General features: G+C 42.3%; 1 protein-coding gene across 2 annotated transcripts in view; it reads left to right on the forward strand.

Moving 5' to 3' along the window:
• Positions 1–17,411, forward strand: part of XPO1 (exportin 1) — a 61,862-nt gene that overhangs the window by 22,745 nt on the left and 21,706 nt on the right. For both annotated transcript variants that reach the window (XM_030921007.1, XM_030921008.1), the window contains exons 5-9: positions 12,752–12,813; positions 13,033–13,077; positions 15,171–15,352; positions 16,487–16,535; positions 16,611–16,730. In XM_030921007.1, the coding sequence (XP_030776867.1) occupies positions 12,752–12,813; positions 13,033–13,077; positions 15,171–15,352; positions 16,487–16,535; positions 16,611–16,730 (458 nt within the window). The remainder of the gene's footprint in view (positions 1–12,751; positions 12,814–13,032; positions 13,078–15,170; positions 15,353–16,486; positions 16,536–16,610; positions 16,731–17,411) is intronic.

The raw sequence follows: 17,411 nt of genomic DNA on the forward strand, positions 1-17,411 counted from the left end.
ATGAAAATGGCTGGATTGTATGGATTTTTTTTTTTTTTTTTTTAAGACAGTCACACTATTCTGTCACCCAGGCTGGAGTGCAGTGTCATGATCTTGGCTCATTGCAACCTCTGGCTCTCGGGTTCAAGCGATTCTTGTGCCGCAGCCTCCTGAGTAGCTGGGGTTACAAGCATGCACCACCATACCAGCATAATTTTTGTTTTTGCAATAGAGATGGAGTTTCGTCATGTTGGCCTGGCTGGTCTCAAACTCCCGACCTCAGGTGATCCACCCACTTCAGCCTCCCACAGTGCCGAGATTGTACTCGTAAGCTACTGTGCGCCCAGACCATATGGATGTTTTGGTGTACATTTAAGCATCCAACTGTATTCCAAAGTGGTCGTATCAATCTTACCAGCAGTGTATAAGTATGTTTCACATCTCGGCTGACACTTGGTATAGACAGTGTTTTTAGTTTGGCTATTGTACTGCATATACAATAGCATCTCATGGTGGTTTTAATTTCTTTTTTTTTTTTTTAAGACAGAGTCTCGCTCTGTCGCCCAGGCTGGAGTGCAGTGGCGCAATCTCAGCTGCTCGTGACTGCAACCTCTGCCTCCCGGGTTCAAGTTATTTTCCTGCCTCAGCCTCCCAAGTGGCTGAGACTACAGGCATGTGCCACCACACCCAGCTAATTTTTTTGTATTTTTAGTAGAGATGGGATTTCACCCTGTTGACCAGGATGGTCTCGAACTCCTGACCTGGTGATCAGCCTGCCTCAGCCTCCCAAAGTGCCAGGATTACAGGCATGAGCCACCATGCCCGGCCTTAATTTCCATGTGGAGTAGTGCTGTTCTGTATTCTATTTCATACCCTTAAATGTTCTTTGCCATGCCAGTATGTTTTTTGGTGTGAAATGTCTGTTCAAAGATTTTGCTTAGGCTTTTTTTTTTTTTTTTTTTTTTTTTTTTTTTTTATAAAGACAGAGCCTGGCTCTGTTGCCCCAACTGGAGTGCAGTGGCACAATCTCAGCACACTGCAACCTCTGCCTCCTGGGTTCAAGCGATTCTCCTGCCTCAGCCTCCTGAGTAGCTGGGATTACAGGTGTGCACCACCACACCTGACTAGTTTTTTGTATTTTTAGTAGTAGAGATGGGGTTTCACCATGTTAACTAGGCTGGTCTCAATCTCCTGACCTCGTGATCCACCTGCCTCAGCCTTCCAAAGTGCTGGGATTACAGGCGTGTAAGCCCACCGTGCCCGGCCAATTTTGCCCAGTTTTTATTGGGCTATTCCCTTACTGAGATCTAAGGGTTCTTCGTATTCTAGTCAGGAGTGCGTTGTTAACTGTATATTTTGCAAGTGTTTTCTTTTGTCTGTGGCTTCCTTTTTAATTTTTGTAATGGTGTCTTTTGAAGAGCAAAAATTTCAGATTTTGATTAAAATCAGTGATTTTTTTTTCCTTGTATAGTTCATGCTTTTTGTGTTGTATTCCAGAAATCTTTGTCATGCAAGGGTCACTTAAGATTTTCTGCCGGGTGCGGTGGCTCAAGCCTGTAATCCTAGCACTTTGGGAGGCCGAGACGGGCGGATCACGAGGTCAGGAGATCGAAACCATCCTGGCTAACACGGTGAAACCCCGTCTCTACAAAAAAATACAAAAAACTAGCCGGGCAAGGTGGCGGGTGCCTGTAGTCCCAGCTACTGGGGAGGCTGAGGCAGGACAATGGCGTAAACCCGGGAGGCGGAGCTTGCAGTGAGCTGAGATCCGGCCACTGCACTCCAGCCTGGACGACAGAGTGAGACTCCGTCTCAAAAAAAAAAAAAAAAAAGATTTTCTGTAAGTTTTTGGCCGGGCACCATGGCTCATGCCTGTAATTCCAGCAATTTGGGAGGCCGAGGCAGGCGGATATCTTGAGGTCAGCAGTTCGAGCCAGCCTGGTCAACAGGGTGAAACTCCATCTCTACTAAAGATACAAAAATTGGCCGAGTATGGTGGTGAATTGCTGAAGCAGAGACGGCAGTAAGCCTAGATCACACCACTGCCCTCCAGCCCGGCTGACAGAGCAAGACCCTGTCTCAAACAAAAAAAGATGTAAGTTTTCTTACAGAACCTTTATAGTTTTAGCTCTTACATTAAGATCTGTGATTTGGCTGGCACAGTAGCTCACAATTGTAATCCCAACACTGGGAGGCCAAGGCAGGCAGAAACAATACAAGCAAATTAGCCAGCTGTGGTGCCATGTACCTGTAGTCCTGACTGCTGGGAAGCTGAGGTGGGAGGAATGCTTGAGTTCAGGAGGTGGAGGTTGCAGTGAGCTGAGATCATGCCACTGCACTCCAGCCTGGGCGACAAAGACCCTGTCTGAAAAAAGCGTCCTGTGATTCATTTTACTCAGTTTTTGTATATGAGGTGAGGTAAGGGTCAAGATTTGTTTGTTTGTTTGTTTATTTATTTGAGACAGAGTCATGCTCTGTTGCCCGGCCAGAGTGCAGTGGCGTGATCTTGGCTCACTGCAAATTCCACCTCCCGGATTACAGGCGAACACTACCACACCCGGCTAAGTTTTTCATTTTTAGTAGAGATGGGGTTTCCCCGTGTTGGCCAGGCTGGTCTTGAACTCCTGACCTCAAGTGATCCGCCTCCCAAAGTGCTGGGATTACGTGAGCTACCACACCCAGCTCCCCTACTTTGTTTCCAAAAGTTTTGACTATTGTTGGTTCTTTGCTGTTTCATAATTTAGAGTGAAATCTGGCAGATTTCGACAAAAACTGTCCTGAAATTTTTATTGAGATTGCTATGAATCTATGGATGCATTTGGAGAGAATGAACATCTTTAATGTCAATACCTGATTATTTCTTGTTAATATAGAGAACTGTCATTGTTCACTTATCTCTTGAACATGTAATTTAATCACGCTAATCAAAGCCCAGTTTAAACTCACTTTCCCTTCCTGTTGTGAGAAAACACCTCAGTTCTGCAAAAGCTCTTGGAATTTAATATTTCTGCTGCTTTTCCCTATACATGTGGTGTTTAGTCGTTTCATAGTTACTTGACTATGGAATTCAGAGCAGAAACCCTATTTCCTAATTTCCTTGAGAAATTTTCAGAACTAGGTGATAATGTAAGTTTCTACTAAGTTGATAGTGTTACTCAGAGGTGATTGTTTCATTTGTGATTTTGTAAAGAAAATATAAAGTTTTAGACTTAAGCCCTTGCATCTAAAACAAATTCATGAGAAATCTCACAGAATACAATGTTAGAGACGAGCAAAAATAATCAGTCTAATCTCAGAGAGTTGACAGGCATTCCAAATCATTTTTGTCAGTATTAAACCATGGTAGGATAATGTAAGAAATATACCTAAGGCCAAGTGCAGTGTCTCACGCTTGTAATCCCAGCACTTTGGGAGGCCTAGGCGGGCAGTTGTCTGAGGTCAGGAGTTCGAGACCAGTCTGGCCAACATGGTGAAACCCCATCTCTACTAAAAATACAGAAAAATTAGCTGGGCGTGGTGGCGCATTCTTGTAATCCCAGCTACTCTGAAGGCTGAGGCAGGAGAATTGCTTGAACCTGGGAGGTGGAGGTTGCAGTGAGCCGAGATCGCGCCATTGCACTCCAGCCTGAGCAACAGGAGCAAAACTCTGTCTCAGAAAAGAAAAGAAAGCAGTATTTCCAGGTATATTGTATATGATTGACAGGAATAATATTTCCATTTCTGATTAATGTAACAATTTGCCCCATCCCAAGTATTTTTGATTACAGGCCTCCATAAAAGGCCTATACTTGATACCTAACAGTGTTTGATCCCTAGCTTACCCATGTAACTTTTTTTTTTTTTTTTTTTTTAAAGATAAGGTCTCACTCTGTCGCCCAAGCTAGAGTGCAGTGGCGGGATCATGGCTTACTCTAGCCTCAGCTTCCGGGGCTCAAGCAATCCTCCTGTGTCAGTCTTCTGCATAACTGGGAGTACGTGCGCATGAATCATACCTGGCTCACTGTTTCTATTTTTTGTAGAGATGGGGTCTCACTATGTTGCCTTGGCTGGTCCTGAGCTCCTGGGCTCAAGCGATCCTTCTGCCTCAGCCTCCCAAAGTGTTTAGATTACAGTCAAGAGCTGCTGTACCCGACCTTCTTTCACCTTTTGGCTCTCATGAGTGATGCTCCTGTAAATTTTAATAAAATTTTAATCTTTTATATTTTTTGTTCAGTATGTTTGAGGTCATAAACATCCATTTAAGAATGGTGGATGTTCATATAGATCCATTTCTCTTAACATTATCAAAGCAGGTTAAATTCTAGATCATCTGTGGGAACCCTAACTTAAGAACTCCTGCTTTAGAATTATTGTTAGCTGTTTGTCTTCCATCTGGCATTGTTCTCAACTATTAATATTTCATTGAGAGAACAGTAGTAACAATATCCTGTATACCCTTGTATAAGTAAAGAGAGCAGATCACTATCTTATTGACCATCTTTCCAAAGATCGATTTTGTGGGGTTTTTTTGTTTGTTTGTTTGGTTGGTTGGTTTTTTTTTTTTTTTTTTTTTTTTTTTGAGGCGGAGTCTCGCTCTGTCGCCCGGACTGGAGTGCAGTGGCCAGATCTCAGCTCACTGCAAGCTCCGCCTCCCGAGTTTACGCCATTCTCCTGCCTCAGCCTCCCGAGTAGCTGGGACTACAGGCGCCCGCCACTTCGCCCGGCTAGTTTTTGTATTTTTAGTAGAGACGGGGTTTCACCGTGTTAGCCAGGATGGTCTCGATCTCCTGACCTCGTGATCCGCCCGTCTCGGCCTCCCAAAGTGCTGGGATTACAGGCTTGAGCCACCGCGCCCGGCCTGTTTTTTTTTTTTTTGAGATTGAAATCGGTTGAAGGGATTCTTGTGCCTCAACCTCCCGAGTAGCTGGTAGTACAGATGCGCACCACCCACCATGCCTGGCTATTTTTTGTATTTTAGTAGAGACAGGTTTCACCATGTTGGCCAGGCTGGTCTCAAACTCCTGGCCTCAAGCCATCCACCCACCTCGGCCTCCCACAGTGCTAGGATTACAGGCGTGAGCCACCACATCCAGCCAATTTTGATGTTTTCATGGACTGATACTTGTAATAAACATTTCAATTATGTATAGCATTGATGTAGAAATGTACCAAATTTACGTTTTTTTAGCTTATGGAATAAAATGTTTAAACTGAAATTGATTCAAAACTGGATTGAACTTTTTATTTTTCCTGTTTGTAATTTACATTTTTAATAGTGTGTTGAAAGCCTTAAACTGTTTTCTGTGGTGCAGGTTGACTGCCTCTTATTGGAAATGCTTGGGATGAGAAGTGTTCCAGTCTTTGGGCTTTTTCAGATTTTGGAATATTTGCATTATGCTTACTAGTTAAGCATCCCAAATCTGAAATACCCCAATGAGCATTTCGTTGTGTTTTTTTTTTTTTGAGATGGAGTTTCGCTCTTGTTGCCCAGGCTGGAGTGCGATGGCATAATCTCAACTCACTGCAACTGCTGCCTCCTGGGTTGAAGCTATTCTCCTGCCTCAGCTTCCCAAGTAGTTGGGATTACAGGCATGTGGCACCACGCCCGGCTAATTTTGTAGTTTTAGTAGAGACAAGGTTTCTTCATGTTGCTCAGGCTGGTCTCAAACTCCAGACCTCAGGTGATCCACCCACCTTGTGTTGAGATTACAGGTGAGAGCCACCTCACTCGACTTGAGCATTTCCTTTTAGTGCCATGTTGGTGCTTTAAAACTTGCAGATTTGGGGTCGGGCGTGGTGGCTCATGCCTATAATTCCAGCACTTTGGGAGGCTGAGGTGGGTGGGTTGCCTGAGGTCAGGAGTTGGAGAACAACCTGGGCAACATAGTGAAACCTTGTCTTTACTTAAAAACAAAACAAAACGAAAATTAGCTGGGTGTGGTGGCGGGCACCTGTAATCCCAGGTACTCTGGGAGGCTGAGCCAGGAGAAGAGTGAAACTCCATCTCAGTCAATCAATCAATCAAAAGAGTTTTTCTAGGAATGCATCTTTCTCTTAATAAGTCAGATCCTTATTTGGTTGAAAATGTTTACTGCATGACTATCACTGACTATGTAAGATGTTGATGTACAATTGTATGACTTGAAGGTTGAGTTTTGCTTCTATGGAAATATGACACCTTTGAATTGTTCTCAATATTTTAAAGAGTTTTAGTGAATTCTGTTCATATAAAAATCAGGTTCAATAATACGTGCTTTTTACACTATCATTGAGTATCCAGTGTTTACAAGGTGTTTCTGAGGGATAAGATTATTATTGCTGTGTAAATTAGCAGATGGTGTGTACCTTCTAAGTTAGCATGAGATTTATTTAAATCTCATCTTTTTAGCTTGCTGAAGTTGATACTATGCAGTTACAAGTTTATATTGACCATTTAATATTCTGTTTTTATTTGAAATGGGACTGTTAAACACATTTTTCTTTATATTGAGACAATAGAGCTGGAATGTTAAAGACGTATGCATTAACCCTTGCATTTGGAACATTTACATGTCATAAGCTGCCTTTCAGTGAGTGGTTTAGGCATTTCTACAGGTGTGTATTATATTTTGAATAAATTTTATATGGCTTTCCAAGAAACAATTAGAGCATTTGACCCACGAACTTTGTTTTTTATTTTTATTTTTTTGAGACAGAGCCTCCCACAGTAAAGACGGGGTTTCACTATGTTGGCCAGGCTGGTCTTAAATTCCACCTCAGGTGATCCACCTGCCTTGGCCTCCCGCAGTGCTGGGATTACAGGTGTGAGCCACCATGCCCAACCTGACCTACCAGCTTTGGATGTGAATTTTTTTCATTTGTATTGAGAAGAATAGGGTCTTGGGGCACTATGATTGTACAAGTGCTAAGTCAGTGTTTGAATCCATTGAAGATCCTGACGACAACATCAGGACTTATCAAAGACACACAACTTCAATGAGAACCTTTCTTTGAAATTAATTAATTAATGATATGGAGTCTTGATCTGTCACTCAGGCTGGAGTGCAGTGGCACAATTTCAGCTCACCAGGAATGCATAATTTCTCTTCTCTTTCTCCACCCCCCCAGGTTTAAGCACTTCTCCTGCTTCAGCCTCCCGAGTAGCTGGGACTGCAGGCGTGAGCCACCATGCCAAGCTAATTTTTGTATTTTTAGCAGAGACAAGGTTTTGCCATGTTGGCCAGGCTGCTCTCGAACTCCTGGCCTTGTGATCTGCCCACCTCAGCCTCCCAAAGTGCTGGGATTACAGGCTTGAGCCACTGTGCCTGCCTGCCTGTTTTGATTTTTTTTAAGAGACAGAGACCCCCACAGAGACCCCCTCTGTTGCCCAGGCTGAAGTGCAGTGGCACAATCATAGCTCATTGTAACCTCAGTCTCCTGGGTGATGGGTAGAATTCTGCCACAGCCCAAGTAGCTAGGAGTATAGGACGAACCACTGTGCCCAGCTAATTTTTTTATTTTTTGTGGAAATGGGGCCTTGCCGTGTTGCCCAAGCTGGTCTCAAACTCGTTTCCTCAAACCCTCCTCCCATGCCATCCTTCCAGAGCTCTAGGATTACAGGTGTGAGCCATCATGCGTGACTTGTTTTTGATTTTTAGATCATTTTCTTCCCTTTTTTTTTTTTTTTAAATGGAGTCTTCCTCTGTCACCCAAGCTGGAGTACAGTGGTGCGATCTTGGCTCACTGCAACCTCTACCTCTTGGGTTCAAGTGATTCTCTTGCCTCAGTCTCCCCAAGTAGATGGGACTACAGGCACGTGCCACCATGCCCAGCTAATTTTTGTTTTGTTTTGTTTTTTGTTATTCTAATAAAGACGAAATTTCACCATGTTGGCCAGGCTGGTCTCAAACTCTTGACCTCAGGTAATCTGCCCATCTCGGTCTCCCACAGTGCTGGGATTACAGGTGTGAGCCACCACGCCCAACCTTCTTCACCTTTTATATCAAACTTTTTAAGGAAGAGCTTAGAAAGCCAATTTAAAGAAATTGAAATGTGTTATGTAAATGTCTATTTTGCAACTGAGACACATTATTTAGCACAAAAAGTCAGAGACACAGTAATGGGTCATTTTCTGTCAAATCTCAAGCTGAGCTGTTTAAGTGGTTTACAATTGGATTGGTTGGTTGGTTGGTTGGTTTTTTTTGTTTGTTTGTTTTTGTTTTTGTTTTTGTTTTGAGATGGAGTCTTGCTCTATCGCCCAGACTGGAGTGCAGTGACACGATCTTGGCTCACTGTAACCTCCAGTTCCTGGGTTCAAGCGTTTGTCCTGCCTCAGCTTCCCAAGTAGCTGGGATTACAGGCATGAGCCACTGTTCCTGGCCTACAATTGGAATTTTTTGTTGTTGTTCTTGAGACAGAGTCTCAATCTGTCACCCAGGCTTGATTGCAGTGGCGCGATCTCAGCTCACTGCATTGTCCACTTCCTGGGTTCAAACGATTCTCATGTCTCAGCCTCCTGAGTAGCTGGGATTACAGGCGCGTGCCACCGTGGCTGGCCAATTTTGTTGTATTTTTATTAGAGACAGGGTTTCACCATGTTGGCCAGGCTGGTCTAGAACTCCTGACCTCAAGTGATCTGCCTGCCTCGGCCTTCCAGAGTGTTGGGATTACAGGCGTGAGCCACTGCGCCCGGCTGGAGTGCTATTCTTAATTGAGCTGCTTTTATTTATTTATTTATTTGGCAAGCCTTGAGGAAGGGATTTGGGGAATGAACAATGGTACTTGATCAAATAATCCTTGCACTAGGCAATCAGAGCTTCTAGGACCACTGTACCTGGCCATGGGGGTTTTATTGATGATAATCTATAAGGAACAAAAGGGTCAGTACTATCGGAATTATTGATTAGATGTAGCGAGCATTAAGTACATAAGGAAAGTAGTTTGAAGTGAAATATTACTATAAGAGAATGGGCCAGGCGCAGTGGCTCATGCTTGTAATCCCAGCACTTCGGGACGCCGAGGTAGGCGGATCACCTGAAGTCAGGAGTTCAAGACAGCCTGGCCAAAATGGTGAAACCCCATCTCTACTGAAAATACCAAAAAAAGCCAGGTGCAGTGGCTCACGCCTGTAATCCCAGCACTTTGGGATGTTGAGGCAGGATAATCGCTTAAACCCGGAAGGCAGAGGTTGCAGTGAGCTGAGGTCGCACCACTGCACTCCAGTCTAGGGGACGGAGTGAGGCTCTGTCTCCAAAAAAACAAATACAAAAATGTAGCTGGATGTAGTGGCACTCACCTGTGGTCCAGGCTACTCAGGAGGCTGAGGCAGAAGAATCGCTTGAACCCGGAAGGCGGCCATGTCAGTGAGCTGAGATCATGCCAATGTACTCCAGCCTGGATGACAGAGGGAGACTCCGTCTCAAAAAAAAAAGTGAGAATATTGCATAGATTACCGAAGTTAATTCTTATAATTTAGTGTTCATTTAGAAGGAAAATTGATTTCCTACTTTTTGTTTTTAAAAGTAGTATTAGGCCGGGTATGGTGAGTCAGGTCTGTAATCCTAACATAAAATGTGGCCAAGGTAGGAGGATTGCTTGAGGTGTGGAGTTCAAGGCCAGCCCCAGCAACAGTGAGACCAGGAAGAATTACCCAGGTATGGTGCCAAGCACCTGTGGTCCCAGCTACTCAGCTAGTTGAGGCAGGAGGATGACTTGAGCCCAGGAGTTCAAGCCTGCAATCAGCTGTGATGGCACCACTGCATTCTAGTGTGGACAACAGAGCAAGACCCTGTCTCTAAAACAAAATGTAAAAAATGTATTTACCATTTCCCTATTCATCTTATGTATTTGTAGCATAAATGTTACTGTGCATATTGACACTTGACAGCATTAGATTTCTATTACATGTATTATGTTGCTTTACTGTATTAGTAATATTTTTTCATAATTAGGAAAATATTTCCATCATTACTTTTAACAGAAATTTTTTATATGGGGTATTGTGGGAAATGGCTAATTTTGTCATAGTAAAAATTATATAATTAAGTGCCAGTGAAGAACCATAGTTTGAAAGTGAATTTAATACATTAACTCATAGTCATATAATCTCACAAGCATTTTGCTGCCTTCAAGTTGTCTGTTTCCTGCTAATTCTAATGACTAAATTTTGTATTTTCCTTCTCAACAAAAATTTCACTCAGTTCTATATATATGTTAGATGAGGCTTGGAACATACAGCTCTACAGCCTTAAACTGCTTTTCCAAAAATCTGAAAGCTATGAAAACAAAAAATCTTCCTAATTTAACTGATTTGGTGACAAAGCCTAAATTGAACAGATGTGGGAGTATTTATAATTGTTAATGTTACATAGCAGGAAATAGTAATTTGTTCAATTAGGGTTGCTATTTCATATCCTTTTAGTGTTTCAATATAGGTGTACCACACTACTTTTCCTTTAAAAATGTTCTAAGAATTTAATATTCTGCAACACTCTTGAACCCTGTGATTTTGGAGAATGGAACCTATAGTAGATGCTCAGCAAATTCTACGTGATGCAAATTAAAATCAAGGATATGAGTATGAGTATCATGTCTTAACTGTTTAAAGAGTAGGTTTTACTATGGAGAGATCCATAAGAGCATTTGAAATGAAAACTTTTTCGTAAACTTCCCTCTTTTTTACAAAAACATTGTATGTGTGATGTTCATGTTGTATTTCTAATATGAGCTTAATGTTGCAATTAATATGTAGTGGAAAATAATAACACTTACATTGATTTTTGAGACAAGAGCTCACTCTGTTGCCCAGGCTGGAGTGCAGTGGCACAATCTCAGCTCGCTGCAGCCTCCACCTCTAGGCCTCAAACGATCCACCCACTTCATCCTCCCAAAGTGCTAGGATTATAAGAGTAAGCCACTGTGCCCAAGCCATCAATAAATTTTTATGGGTTAGAAGTTTGGGCCATACATGGTGGCTCATACCTGTAATCCCAGCAGTCTGGGAGGCTGAAGCAGGCAGATACTTGAGGTCAGGAGTTCCAGACCAGCCTGGCCAACGTGGTGAAAACATGTCTCTACAAAAATACAAAAAGTAGCTGGGTGTGCCAGGCGCAGTGGCTCACGCCTGTAATCCCAGCACTTTGGGAGGCCGAGGCGGGGGGATCACAAGGTCAGGAGATTGAGACCATCCTGGCTAACACAGTGAAACCCCATCTCTACTAAAAATACGAAAAATTAGCCAGGGCCGGGCGCGGTGGCTCAAGCCTGTAATCCCAGCACTTTGGGAGGCCGAGACGGGCAGATCACGAGGTCGGGAGATCGAGACCATCCTGGCTAACACGGTGAAACCCCGTCTCTACTAAAAATACAAAAACTAGCCGGGCGAAGTGGCGGGCGCCTGTAGTCCCAGCTACTCGGGAGGCTGAGGCAGGAGAATGGCGTAAACCCGGGAGGCGGAGCTTGCAGTGAGCTGAGATCCGGCCACTGCACTCCAGCCCCGGCGACAGAGTGAGACTCTGCCTCAAAAAAAAAAAAGAAAAAAAAAAAAAGAAAAAGAAAAATTAGCCAGGCGTGGTGGCAGGTGCCTGTAGTCCCAGCTACTCTGGAGGCTGAAGCAGGAGAGTGGCGTGAACCCGAGAGGCAGAGCTTTCAGTGAGCCAAGATCTCGCCACTGCACTCCAGCCTGGGCGACAGAGCGAGACTGTCTCCAAAAAAAAAAAGTAGCTGGATGTGGTAATGCATGCCTGTAATCCCAGCTGCTCAGGATGCTGAGGCAGGACAATTGCTTGAACCTAGGAGGTGGAGGCGGAGGTTGCAGTGAGCCAGGAATGCGCCTCTAATCCAGCCTGGGCAACAGAGCAAGACTGTCTCCAAAAAAAGAAAGAAAGGACCGGGTGCAGTAGCTCATGCCTGTAATCGCAGCAATTTGGGAGGCCGAGGAGGGCGGATCACTTGAGGTCAGGAGTTCAAGATCGACCTGACCAACATGGTGAAACCCTGTCTCTTACTAAGAATACAAAAATTAGTACAGGTGAATGCCTGTACTTGGGAGCCTGAGGCAGGAGAATCACTTGAACCTGGGAGGCAGAGGTTGCAGTGAGCCAAGATTGTGCCACTGCACTCCAGCGTGGGTGACATAGCAGGACTCCATCTCAAAAAAAAGACACGTGAAACCAAATTATGATGAGAGAAACTGGAATAGCAGTTTGTTATAGGCTGGGCGTGTTGGCTTGCTCCTGTAATTTCAGCACAGAGGGAGGCCCAGGCAGGAGGATCACTTGAGCCTACGAGTTTAAGAACAACCTGGGCAACAATGCTAGATCCCATCTTTAAAAGTATGAATAGCACATTAAATTCGTTGGATTTTTTTTTTTTTTCTACGAGTCTCACTCTGTTGCCCAGGTTGGAGTGCAATGACGTGATCTCTGCTCACTGCAACCTCTGCCTCCTGGATTCAAGTGATTCTCCTGCCTCAGCCTCCTGAGTAGCTGGGGTTACAGGTGCCCGCCACCACGCCCAGTTAATTTTTGTATTTTTAGTAGAGACAGGGTTTCACCATGTTGGTCAGGCTGGCCCTAAACTCCTGACCTCAGGTGATTTACCCACCTCAGCCTCCCAAAGAATTGCTGGGATTACAAGCGTGAGCCACTACGCCTGGCCGGGATTTTTTTTTAATGCCAATACTGGTGATGGGATTAGAGTATATTAACTGATTTTACTTAGTCCCTCCATTCCCACATTAATGAGTTCTCAAAATTTATTTGCATGCTACAAAAGAGCTCAACAATTTTCTTATTATGTGCAATTTTTTTAATAGGAATAAAAAAATACGTTGTTGGCCTCATTATCAAGACGTCATCTGACCCAACTTGTGTAGAGGTAAGTTTATTTTGGAGATTATTGGGAGAGCATAAAATCATTTAGATATCGAGTCTTTGACTACAACCTAATTCTGTCAAGACACATAGCCACACATACGCACAGTCAGTCATTTGCAGTAGACTGTAATCATTTGTTTCTTAGGAGGATTGTCTATGGTTATATTCTTATTTATTATACTTACCTCAGGCTCTCACTTAATCTTTTATTTTTCCTTAGAAAGAAAAGGTGTATATCGGAAAATTAAATATGATCCTTGTTCAGGTAAGCTTTAACTTAACTGTTTTCCTCAGAACTATGCTTATTATTTGAACAAAATGTTTGACCTACTTAGGAAATAAAGTATACTAATACTTTGCAGAAGTAGTTACAGTATTCTTACAGTGTTAGGTGACCTACTGTCTAGTACTTGAATGTTAATTTGCTGTGGCAGGAATCATCAAGTAACGTTAAAGCCATCATTTATGTGGCTGCAGTGTGGACTGGAGTTTATGTTGAATTCTTTTGTTTTATTTTCGTGTTTTTTTTTTTTTTTTTTGGAAACTGTCTCACTCTGTTGCCCAGGCTGGAGTGCAGTGGCACGATCTCAGCTCACTGCTGTCTCTGCCTCCTTAGTGGCTGGAATTACAGGTGCCTGCTGCCATGTTTGGCTAATTTTTTGTATTTTTAATAGAGACAGGGTTTTACCATGTTGTCCAGGCTGGTCTCAAACTCTTGACCTCAGGTGATCCACCCACCTCGACCTCTCCCAAAGTGCTGGGATTATAGGTGTGAGCCAGCACCCAGTCGGATTGTTTTTTAATTTTCTGATATGCCTGTGCATGTTCCTTTGCACGTTCTCTCTCTCAGTCCTTTGATTTTCTTGTCCTTCTAATTGATTTCCATGCTTAGTCTTTATCTATGTAGACTACATTTATAATTTTTATATTTATCTGTTTTCTATAGTAATACAATTTTTTTTTTCAGAGAACTCTGGTATGTGTGGGAGGAAAAAACAGTAATTTCTATTTAAATAAGATTTAGAAACATCCAAGTTTCTAAAAATTTTAGTGTATTCAGTAATTAACTCCAGCTTTTATTAAACTTTAGAGCTTTCTGTCAGCCCGTCTCTGATTGAGGAGAGGGAGGAGAGAATATAAAGAAGGTTAACATGTATTTTTATAATCTGGGAAATCCCTTGTGTGTGACATAAAGAGTCCAGCTTGCATACAAATATGATGCAGTTGATGAGGCTTTTGGTTAAAAGTTTTTTCAGGCCCGGATTGCAGTGCCTCCTTTCTTCTAACTTCATATATCCAAACCCTACTACATTTCAAGGCTCAAATTTCATCCGATAATAAACTGTCTTAACCTGTCACTTTTTACCACCAGTCATTAGTTAGGTCCTTGAATCTCCTAGGATAATTTCTTTTTTTCTTTTTTGAAACGGAGTGTCACTCTGTCGCCCATGCTGGAGTGCAGTGGTGCCATCTTGGTTCACTGCAGCCTCCGCCTCCCAGGTTCAAGCAATGCTCCTGCCTTGGCCTCCCGAGTAGCTGAGACTACAGACCTGCGCCACCACCCCTGGCTAATTTTTGTACTTTTAGTAGAGTCAGGGTTTCATCATGTTGACCAGGCTGTTCTTTTCTTTCTTTCTTTCTTTTTTTTTTTTTTTTTTTTTTTTTTTTTTGAGACAGAATCTCGCTCTGTTGCCCAGGCTGGAGTGCAGTGGCCTGATCTTGGCTCACTGCAACCTCCGCCTCCAGGTTCAAGAGATTCTCCTGCCTCAGTCTCCTGAGCAGCTGGGATTACAGGTGCCCGTCACCATGCCTCACTAATTTTTGTATTTTTAGTAGAGACAGGGTTTCACCATGTTGGCCAGGCTGGTCTCGAACTCCTGACCTCGTGATCCTTCCACCTCAGCCTCCCAAAGTGCTGGGATTACAGGCATGGGCCACCATGCCCTGCCTGGCCGGGCTGTTCTCAAACTCCTGGCCTCAAGTGATCCGCCCACCTTGGCTCCCCACAAAGTGCTGGGATTACAGGCGTGAGCAACCGCACCTGGCCTCCTAGAATAATTTCTACATATCTCTCAGGCAGATATTAATACACAGACAGACCCATTAGACAGATTGGAGCTTTCATTCGGATAATTGAAAAGGGTCCTGGGGTGATTTAAGATAAAAGACTTTATCTGTGTTTTGTTTTCTACCCAGTGTGGGGAAGAGGGTGGCACATTTCTTCCTTTAATAAAGGAGGAGAAAATGAAAAGTGGTTTATCCTTACTTCTGCTTTTATCCATTACATAGTTTCTTTGAAGGTTATTTTATTTGCCTTTGAGAAATGAAGTGCTGTTAACATTTCGTGTCTTATTTTAGATACTGAAACAAGAATGGCCCAAACATTGGCCAACTTTTATCAGTGATATTGTTGGAGCAAGTAGGACCAGTGAAAGTCTCTGTCAAAATAATATGGTGATTCTTAAACTCTTGAGCGAAGAAGTATTTGATTTCTCTAGTGGACAGATAACCCAAGTCAAATCTAAGCATTTAAAAGACAGGCAAGTAATAATTATGTTTTAGAAGTTTAAAGTAATTTCTCAAACAATTTCAAGCAATTTGGACGTAAATTGTAGATATTTTAAGGAACTGTGATCAGTAATATGTTAAATTCCTTATAGTGGTTTTCAACTACAAATTAAGAAATAGTCCTAGACGAGGCCTAATAATTTGCCTCTGGAGGTTGAAAAGTGAATTATTCAAGATACACTTTAGGAATGTATGGTAACTAGTTAATAGGTTCTAAGCAAATGATTTGTGCCTAAACATACATATTAGTTATTTTATTTTGTTTTGAGACAAATCTTGTTCTGTTGCCTGGGGTGGAGTGCAGCGGCGCAATCTTGGCTCACCGCAAACCCCGCCTCCTGGGTTGAGGTGATTTTATTGCCTCAGTCTCCCAAATAGCTGCAACTGCAGGTGGGTGCCACAGCGCCTGGCCTCAAATCAGTTATTATCTCTGCTGCTTGTCATTCCCCCAATTATTAACAATAGTGTTCTTTTTAAAACAAAACAAAACAAAAAAACTAGATTTGCCTCTGATAGTAAGCAACCAGTATAAACTATAGGTACACTTCCATTAAGTTTTAAACATTTGTTGTAGTCATTAGAACACGGGAAAATTTTTCTCCCAGTTTGGTGTATAAGCTCATTTAGGATTTTAGCTGTATGTAATGCTATTTGTCTTATTTTGGAGAGTTTTCAGTATCTTAATTAAAGATACTAGCTTGATTGTATCTATCACCATTAAATCTACAGTCACCATTTAATCTACATTAAATCACTAGAGTGAATGTAGATTTAACACCTAGGTAACTTTTAATGAAGTTATTGGTATTTTAAATGTGTTTAAATAAAAGATACAATTTTGCTGAGGGAGAGCATATAAATCGAACATAGTCACATCTTTAATTACCAGATTGCTGAAGTTTTGATCTTTTTTTCCCCTTGGGTTGCCCAGGTTGGTCTCAAACTCTTGAGCTCAAGCAGTCCTTCTGCCATGGCATCCCAAAGTTCTGCAATTACAGACCTGAGCCACTGTACTGGACCTAAATCATTTTTATTATTATAAATAAACTGATATTTATTTCTGTGTCTTCTAAATCTGATATTTTTGTGGGTTTTGTTTTTTTTAGCATGTGCAATGAATTCTCACAGATATTTCAACTGTGTCAGTTTGTAATGGTAAGTGTTTTAAATTTCATGTTTAAAAATAACAATACTAGAAAAGCAATTATTTACAAGTGTGTTTTGTTTTAGGAAAATTCTCAGAATGCTCCACTTGTACATGCAACCTTGGAAACGTTGCTCAGATTTCTGAACTGGATTCCCCTGGGATATATTTTTGAGACCAAGTTAATCAGCACATTAATTTATAAGGTACAGTGAATACATTTCAGTTATTTGTCACTGTATAGCTGCATATATTCTTTTCACATGTAAAGCTCTCATCTCTGCATTCTAAACCATTTTCAACCTTGTTTCTAACATGAGGAAACTGCTCAGAAGAAATTTTCCATGTTTACACCTACTAAATTATTTAAAGTGAGTCTCAAATCTGATTCTGCCACTTATACCATGTAATTTTATGAATTCATTTTGAACAGTGTATTTGATTATATTGCCATCTTTTAGTTGAGTATATAAGTTACAGTGAGGTAAGTCAAGTGCTATTTCTGAAAAATGAAAAGATCATCTTTTAACTGATAATTTACAATGATACCATGTTATGTCTTCTTCAAGTTCTACAGTGGTTTAGCCTGGGGCAACATGGTGAACCCCTGTCTCTACTGAAAATACAAAACTTAGCCAGGCGTGGTGTGGTGCATGCCTGTAGTCCCAAACATTGGCCCAACCTACTTGGGAGGCTGTGGCAGGAGAATCTCAAACCCAGGAGGCAGAAGGTGCAGTGAGCCAAGATCGTGCCACTGCACTCAAGCCTGGGCAACAGAGCAAGATCCTGTCTCAAAATAAATAAATAGTCGGGCGTGGTGACTCACACCTGTAATCCCAGCACTTTGGGAGGCCGAGACGGGGGGATCATGAGGTCAGGAGATCGAG

The sequence above is a fragment of the Rhinopithecus roxellana genome, chromosome 17 (assembly GCF_007565055.1).
Source record: "Rhinopithecus roxellana isolate Shanxi Qingling chromosome 17, ASM756505v1, whole genome shotgun sequence".
Lineage (NCBI taxonomy): Eukaryota > Metazoa > Chordata > Mammalia > Primates > Cercopithecidae > Rhinopithecus > Rhinopithecus roxellana.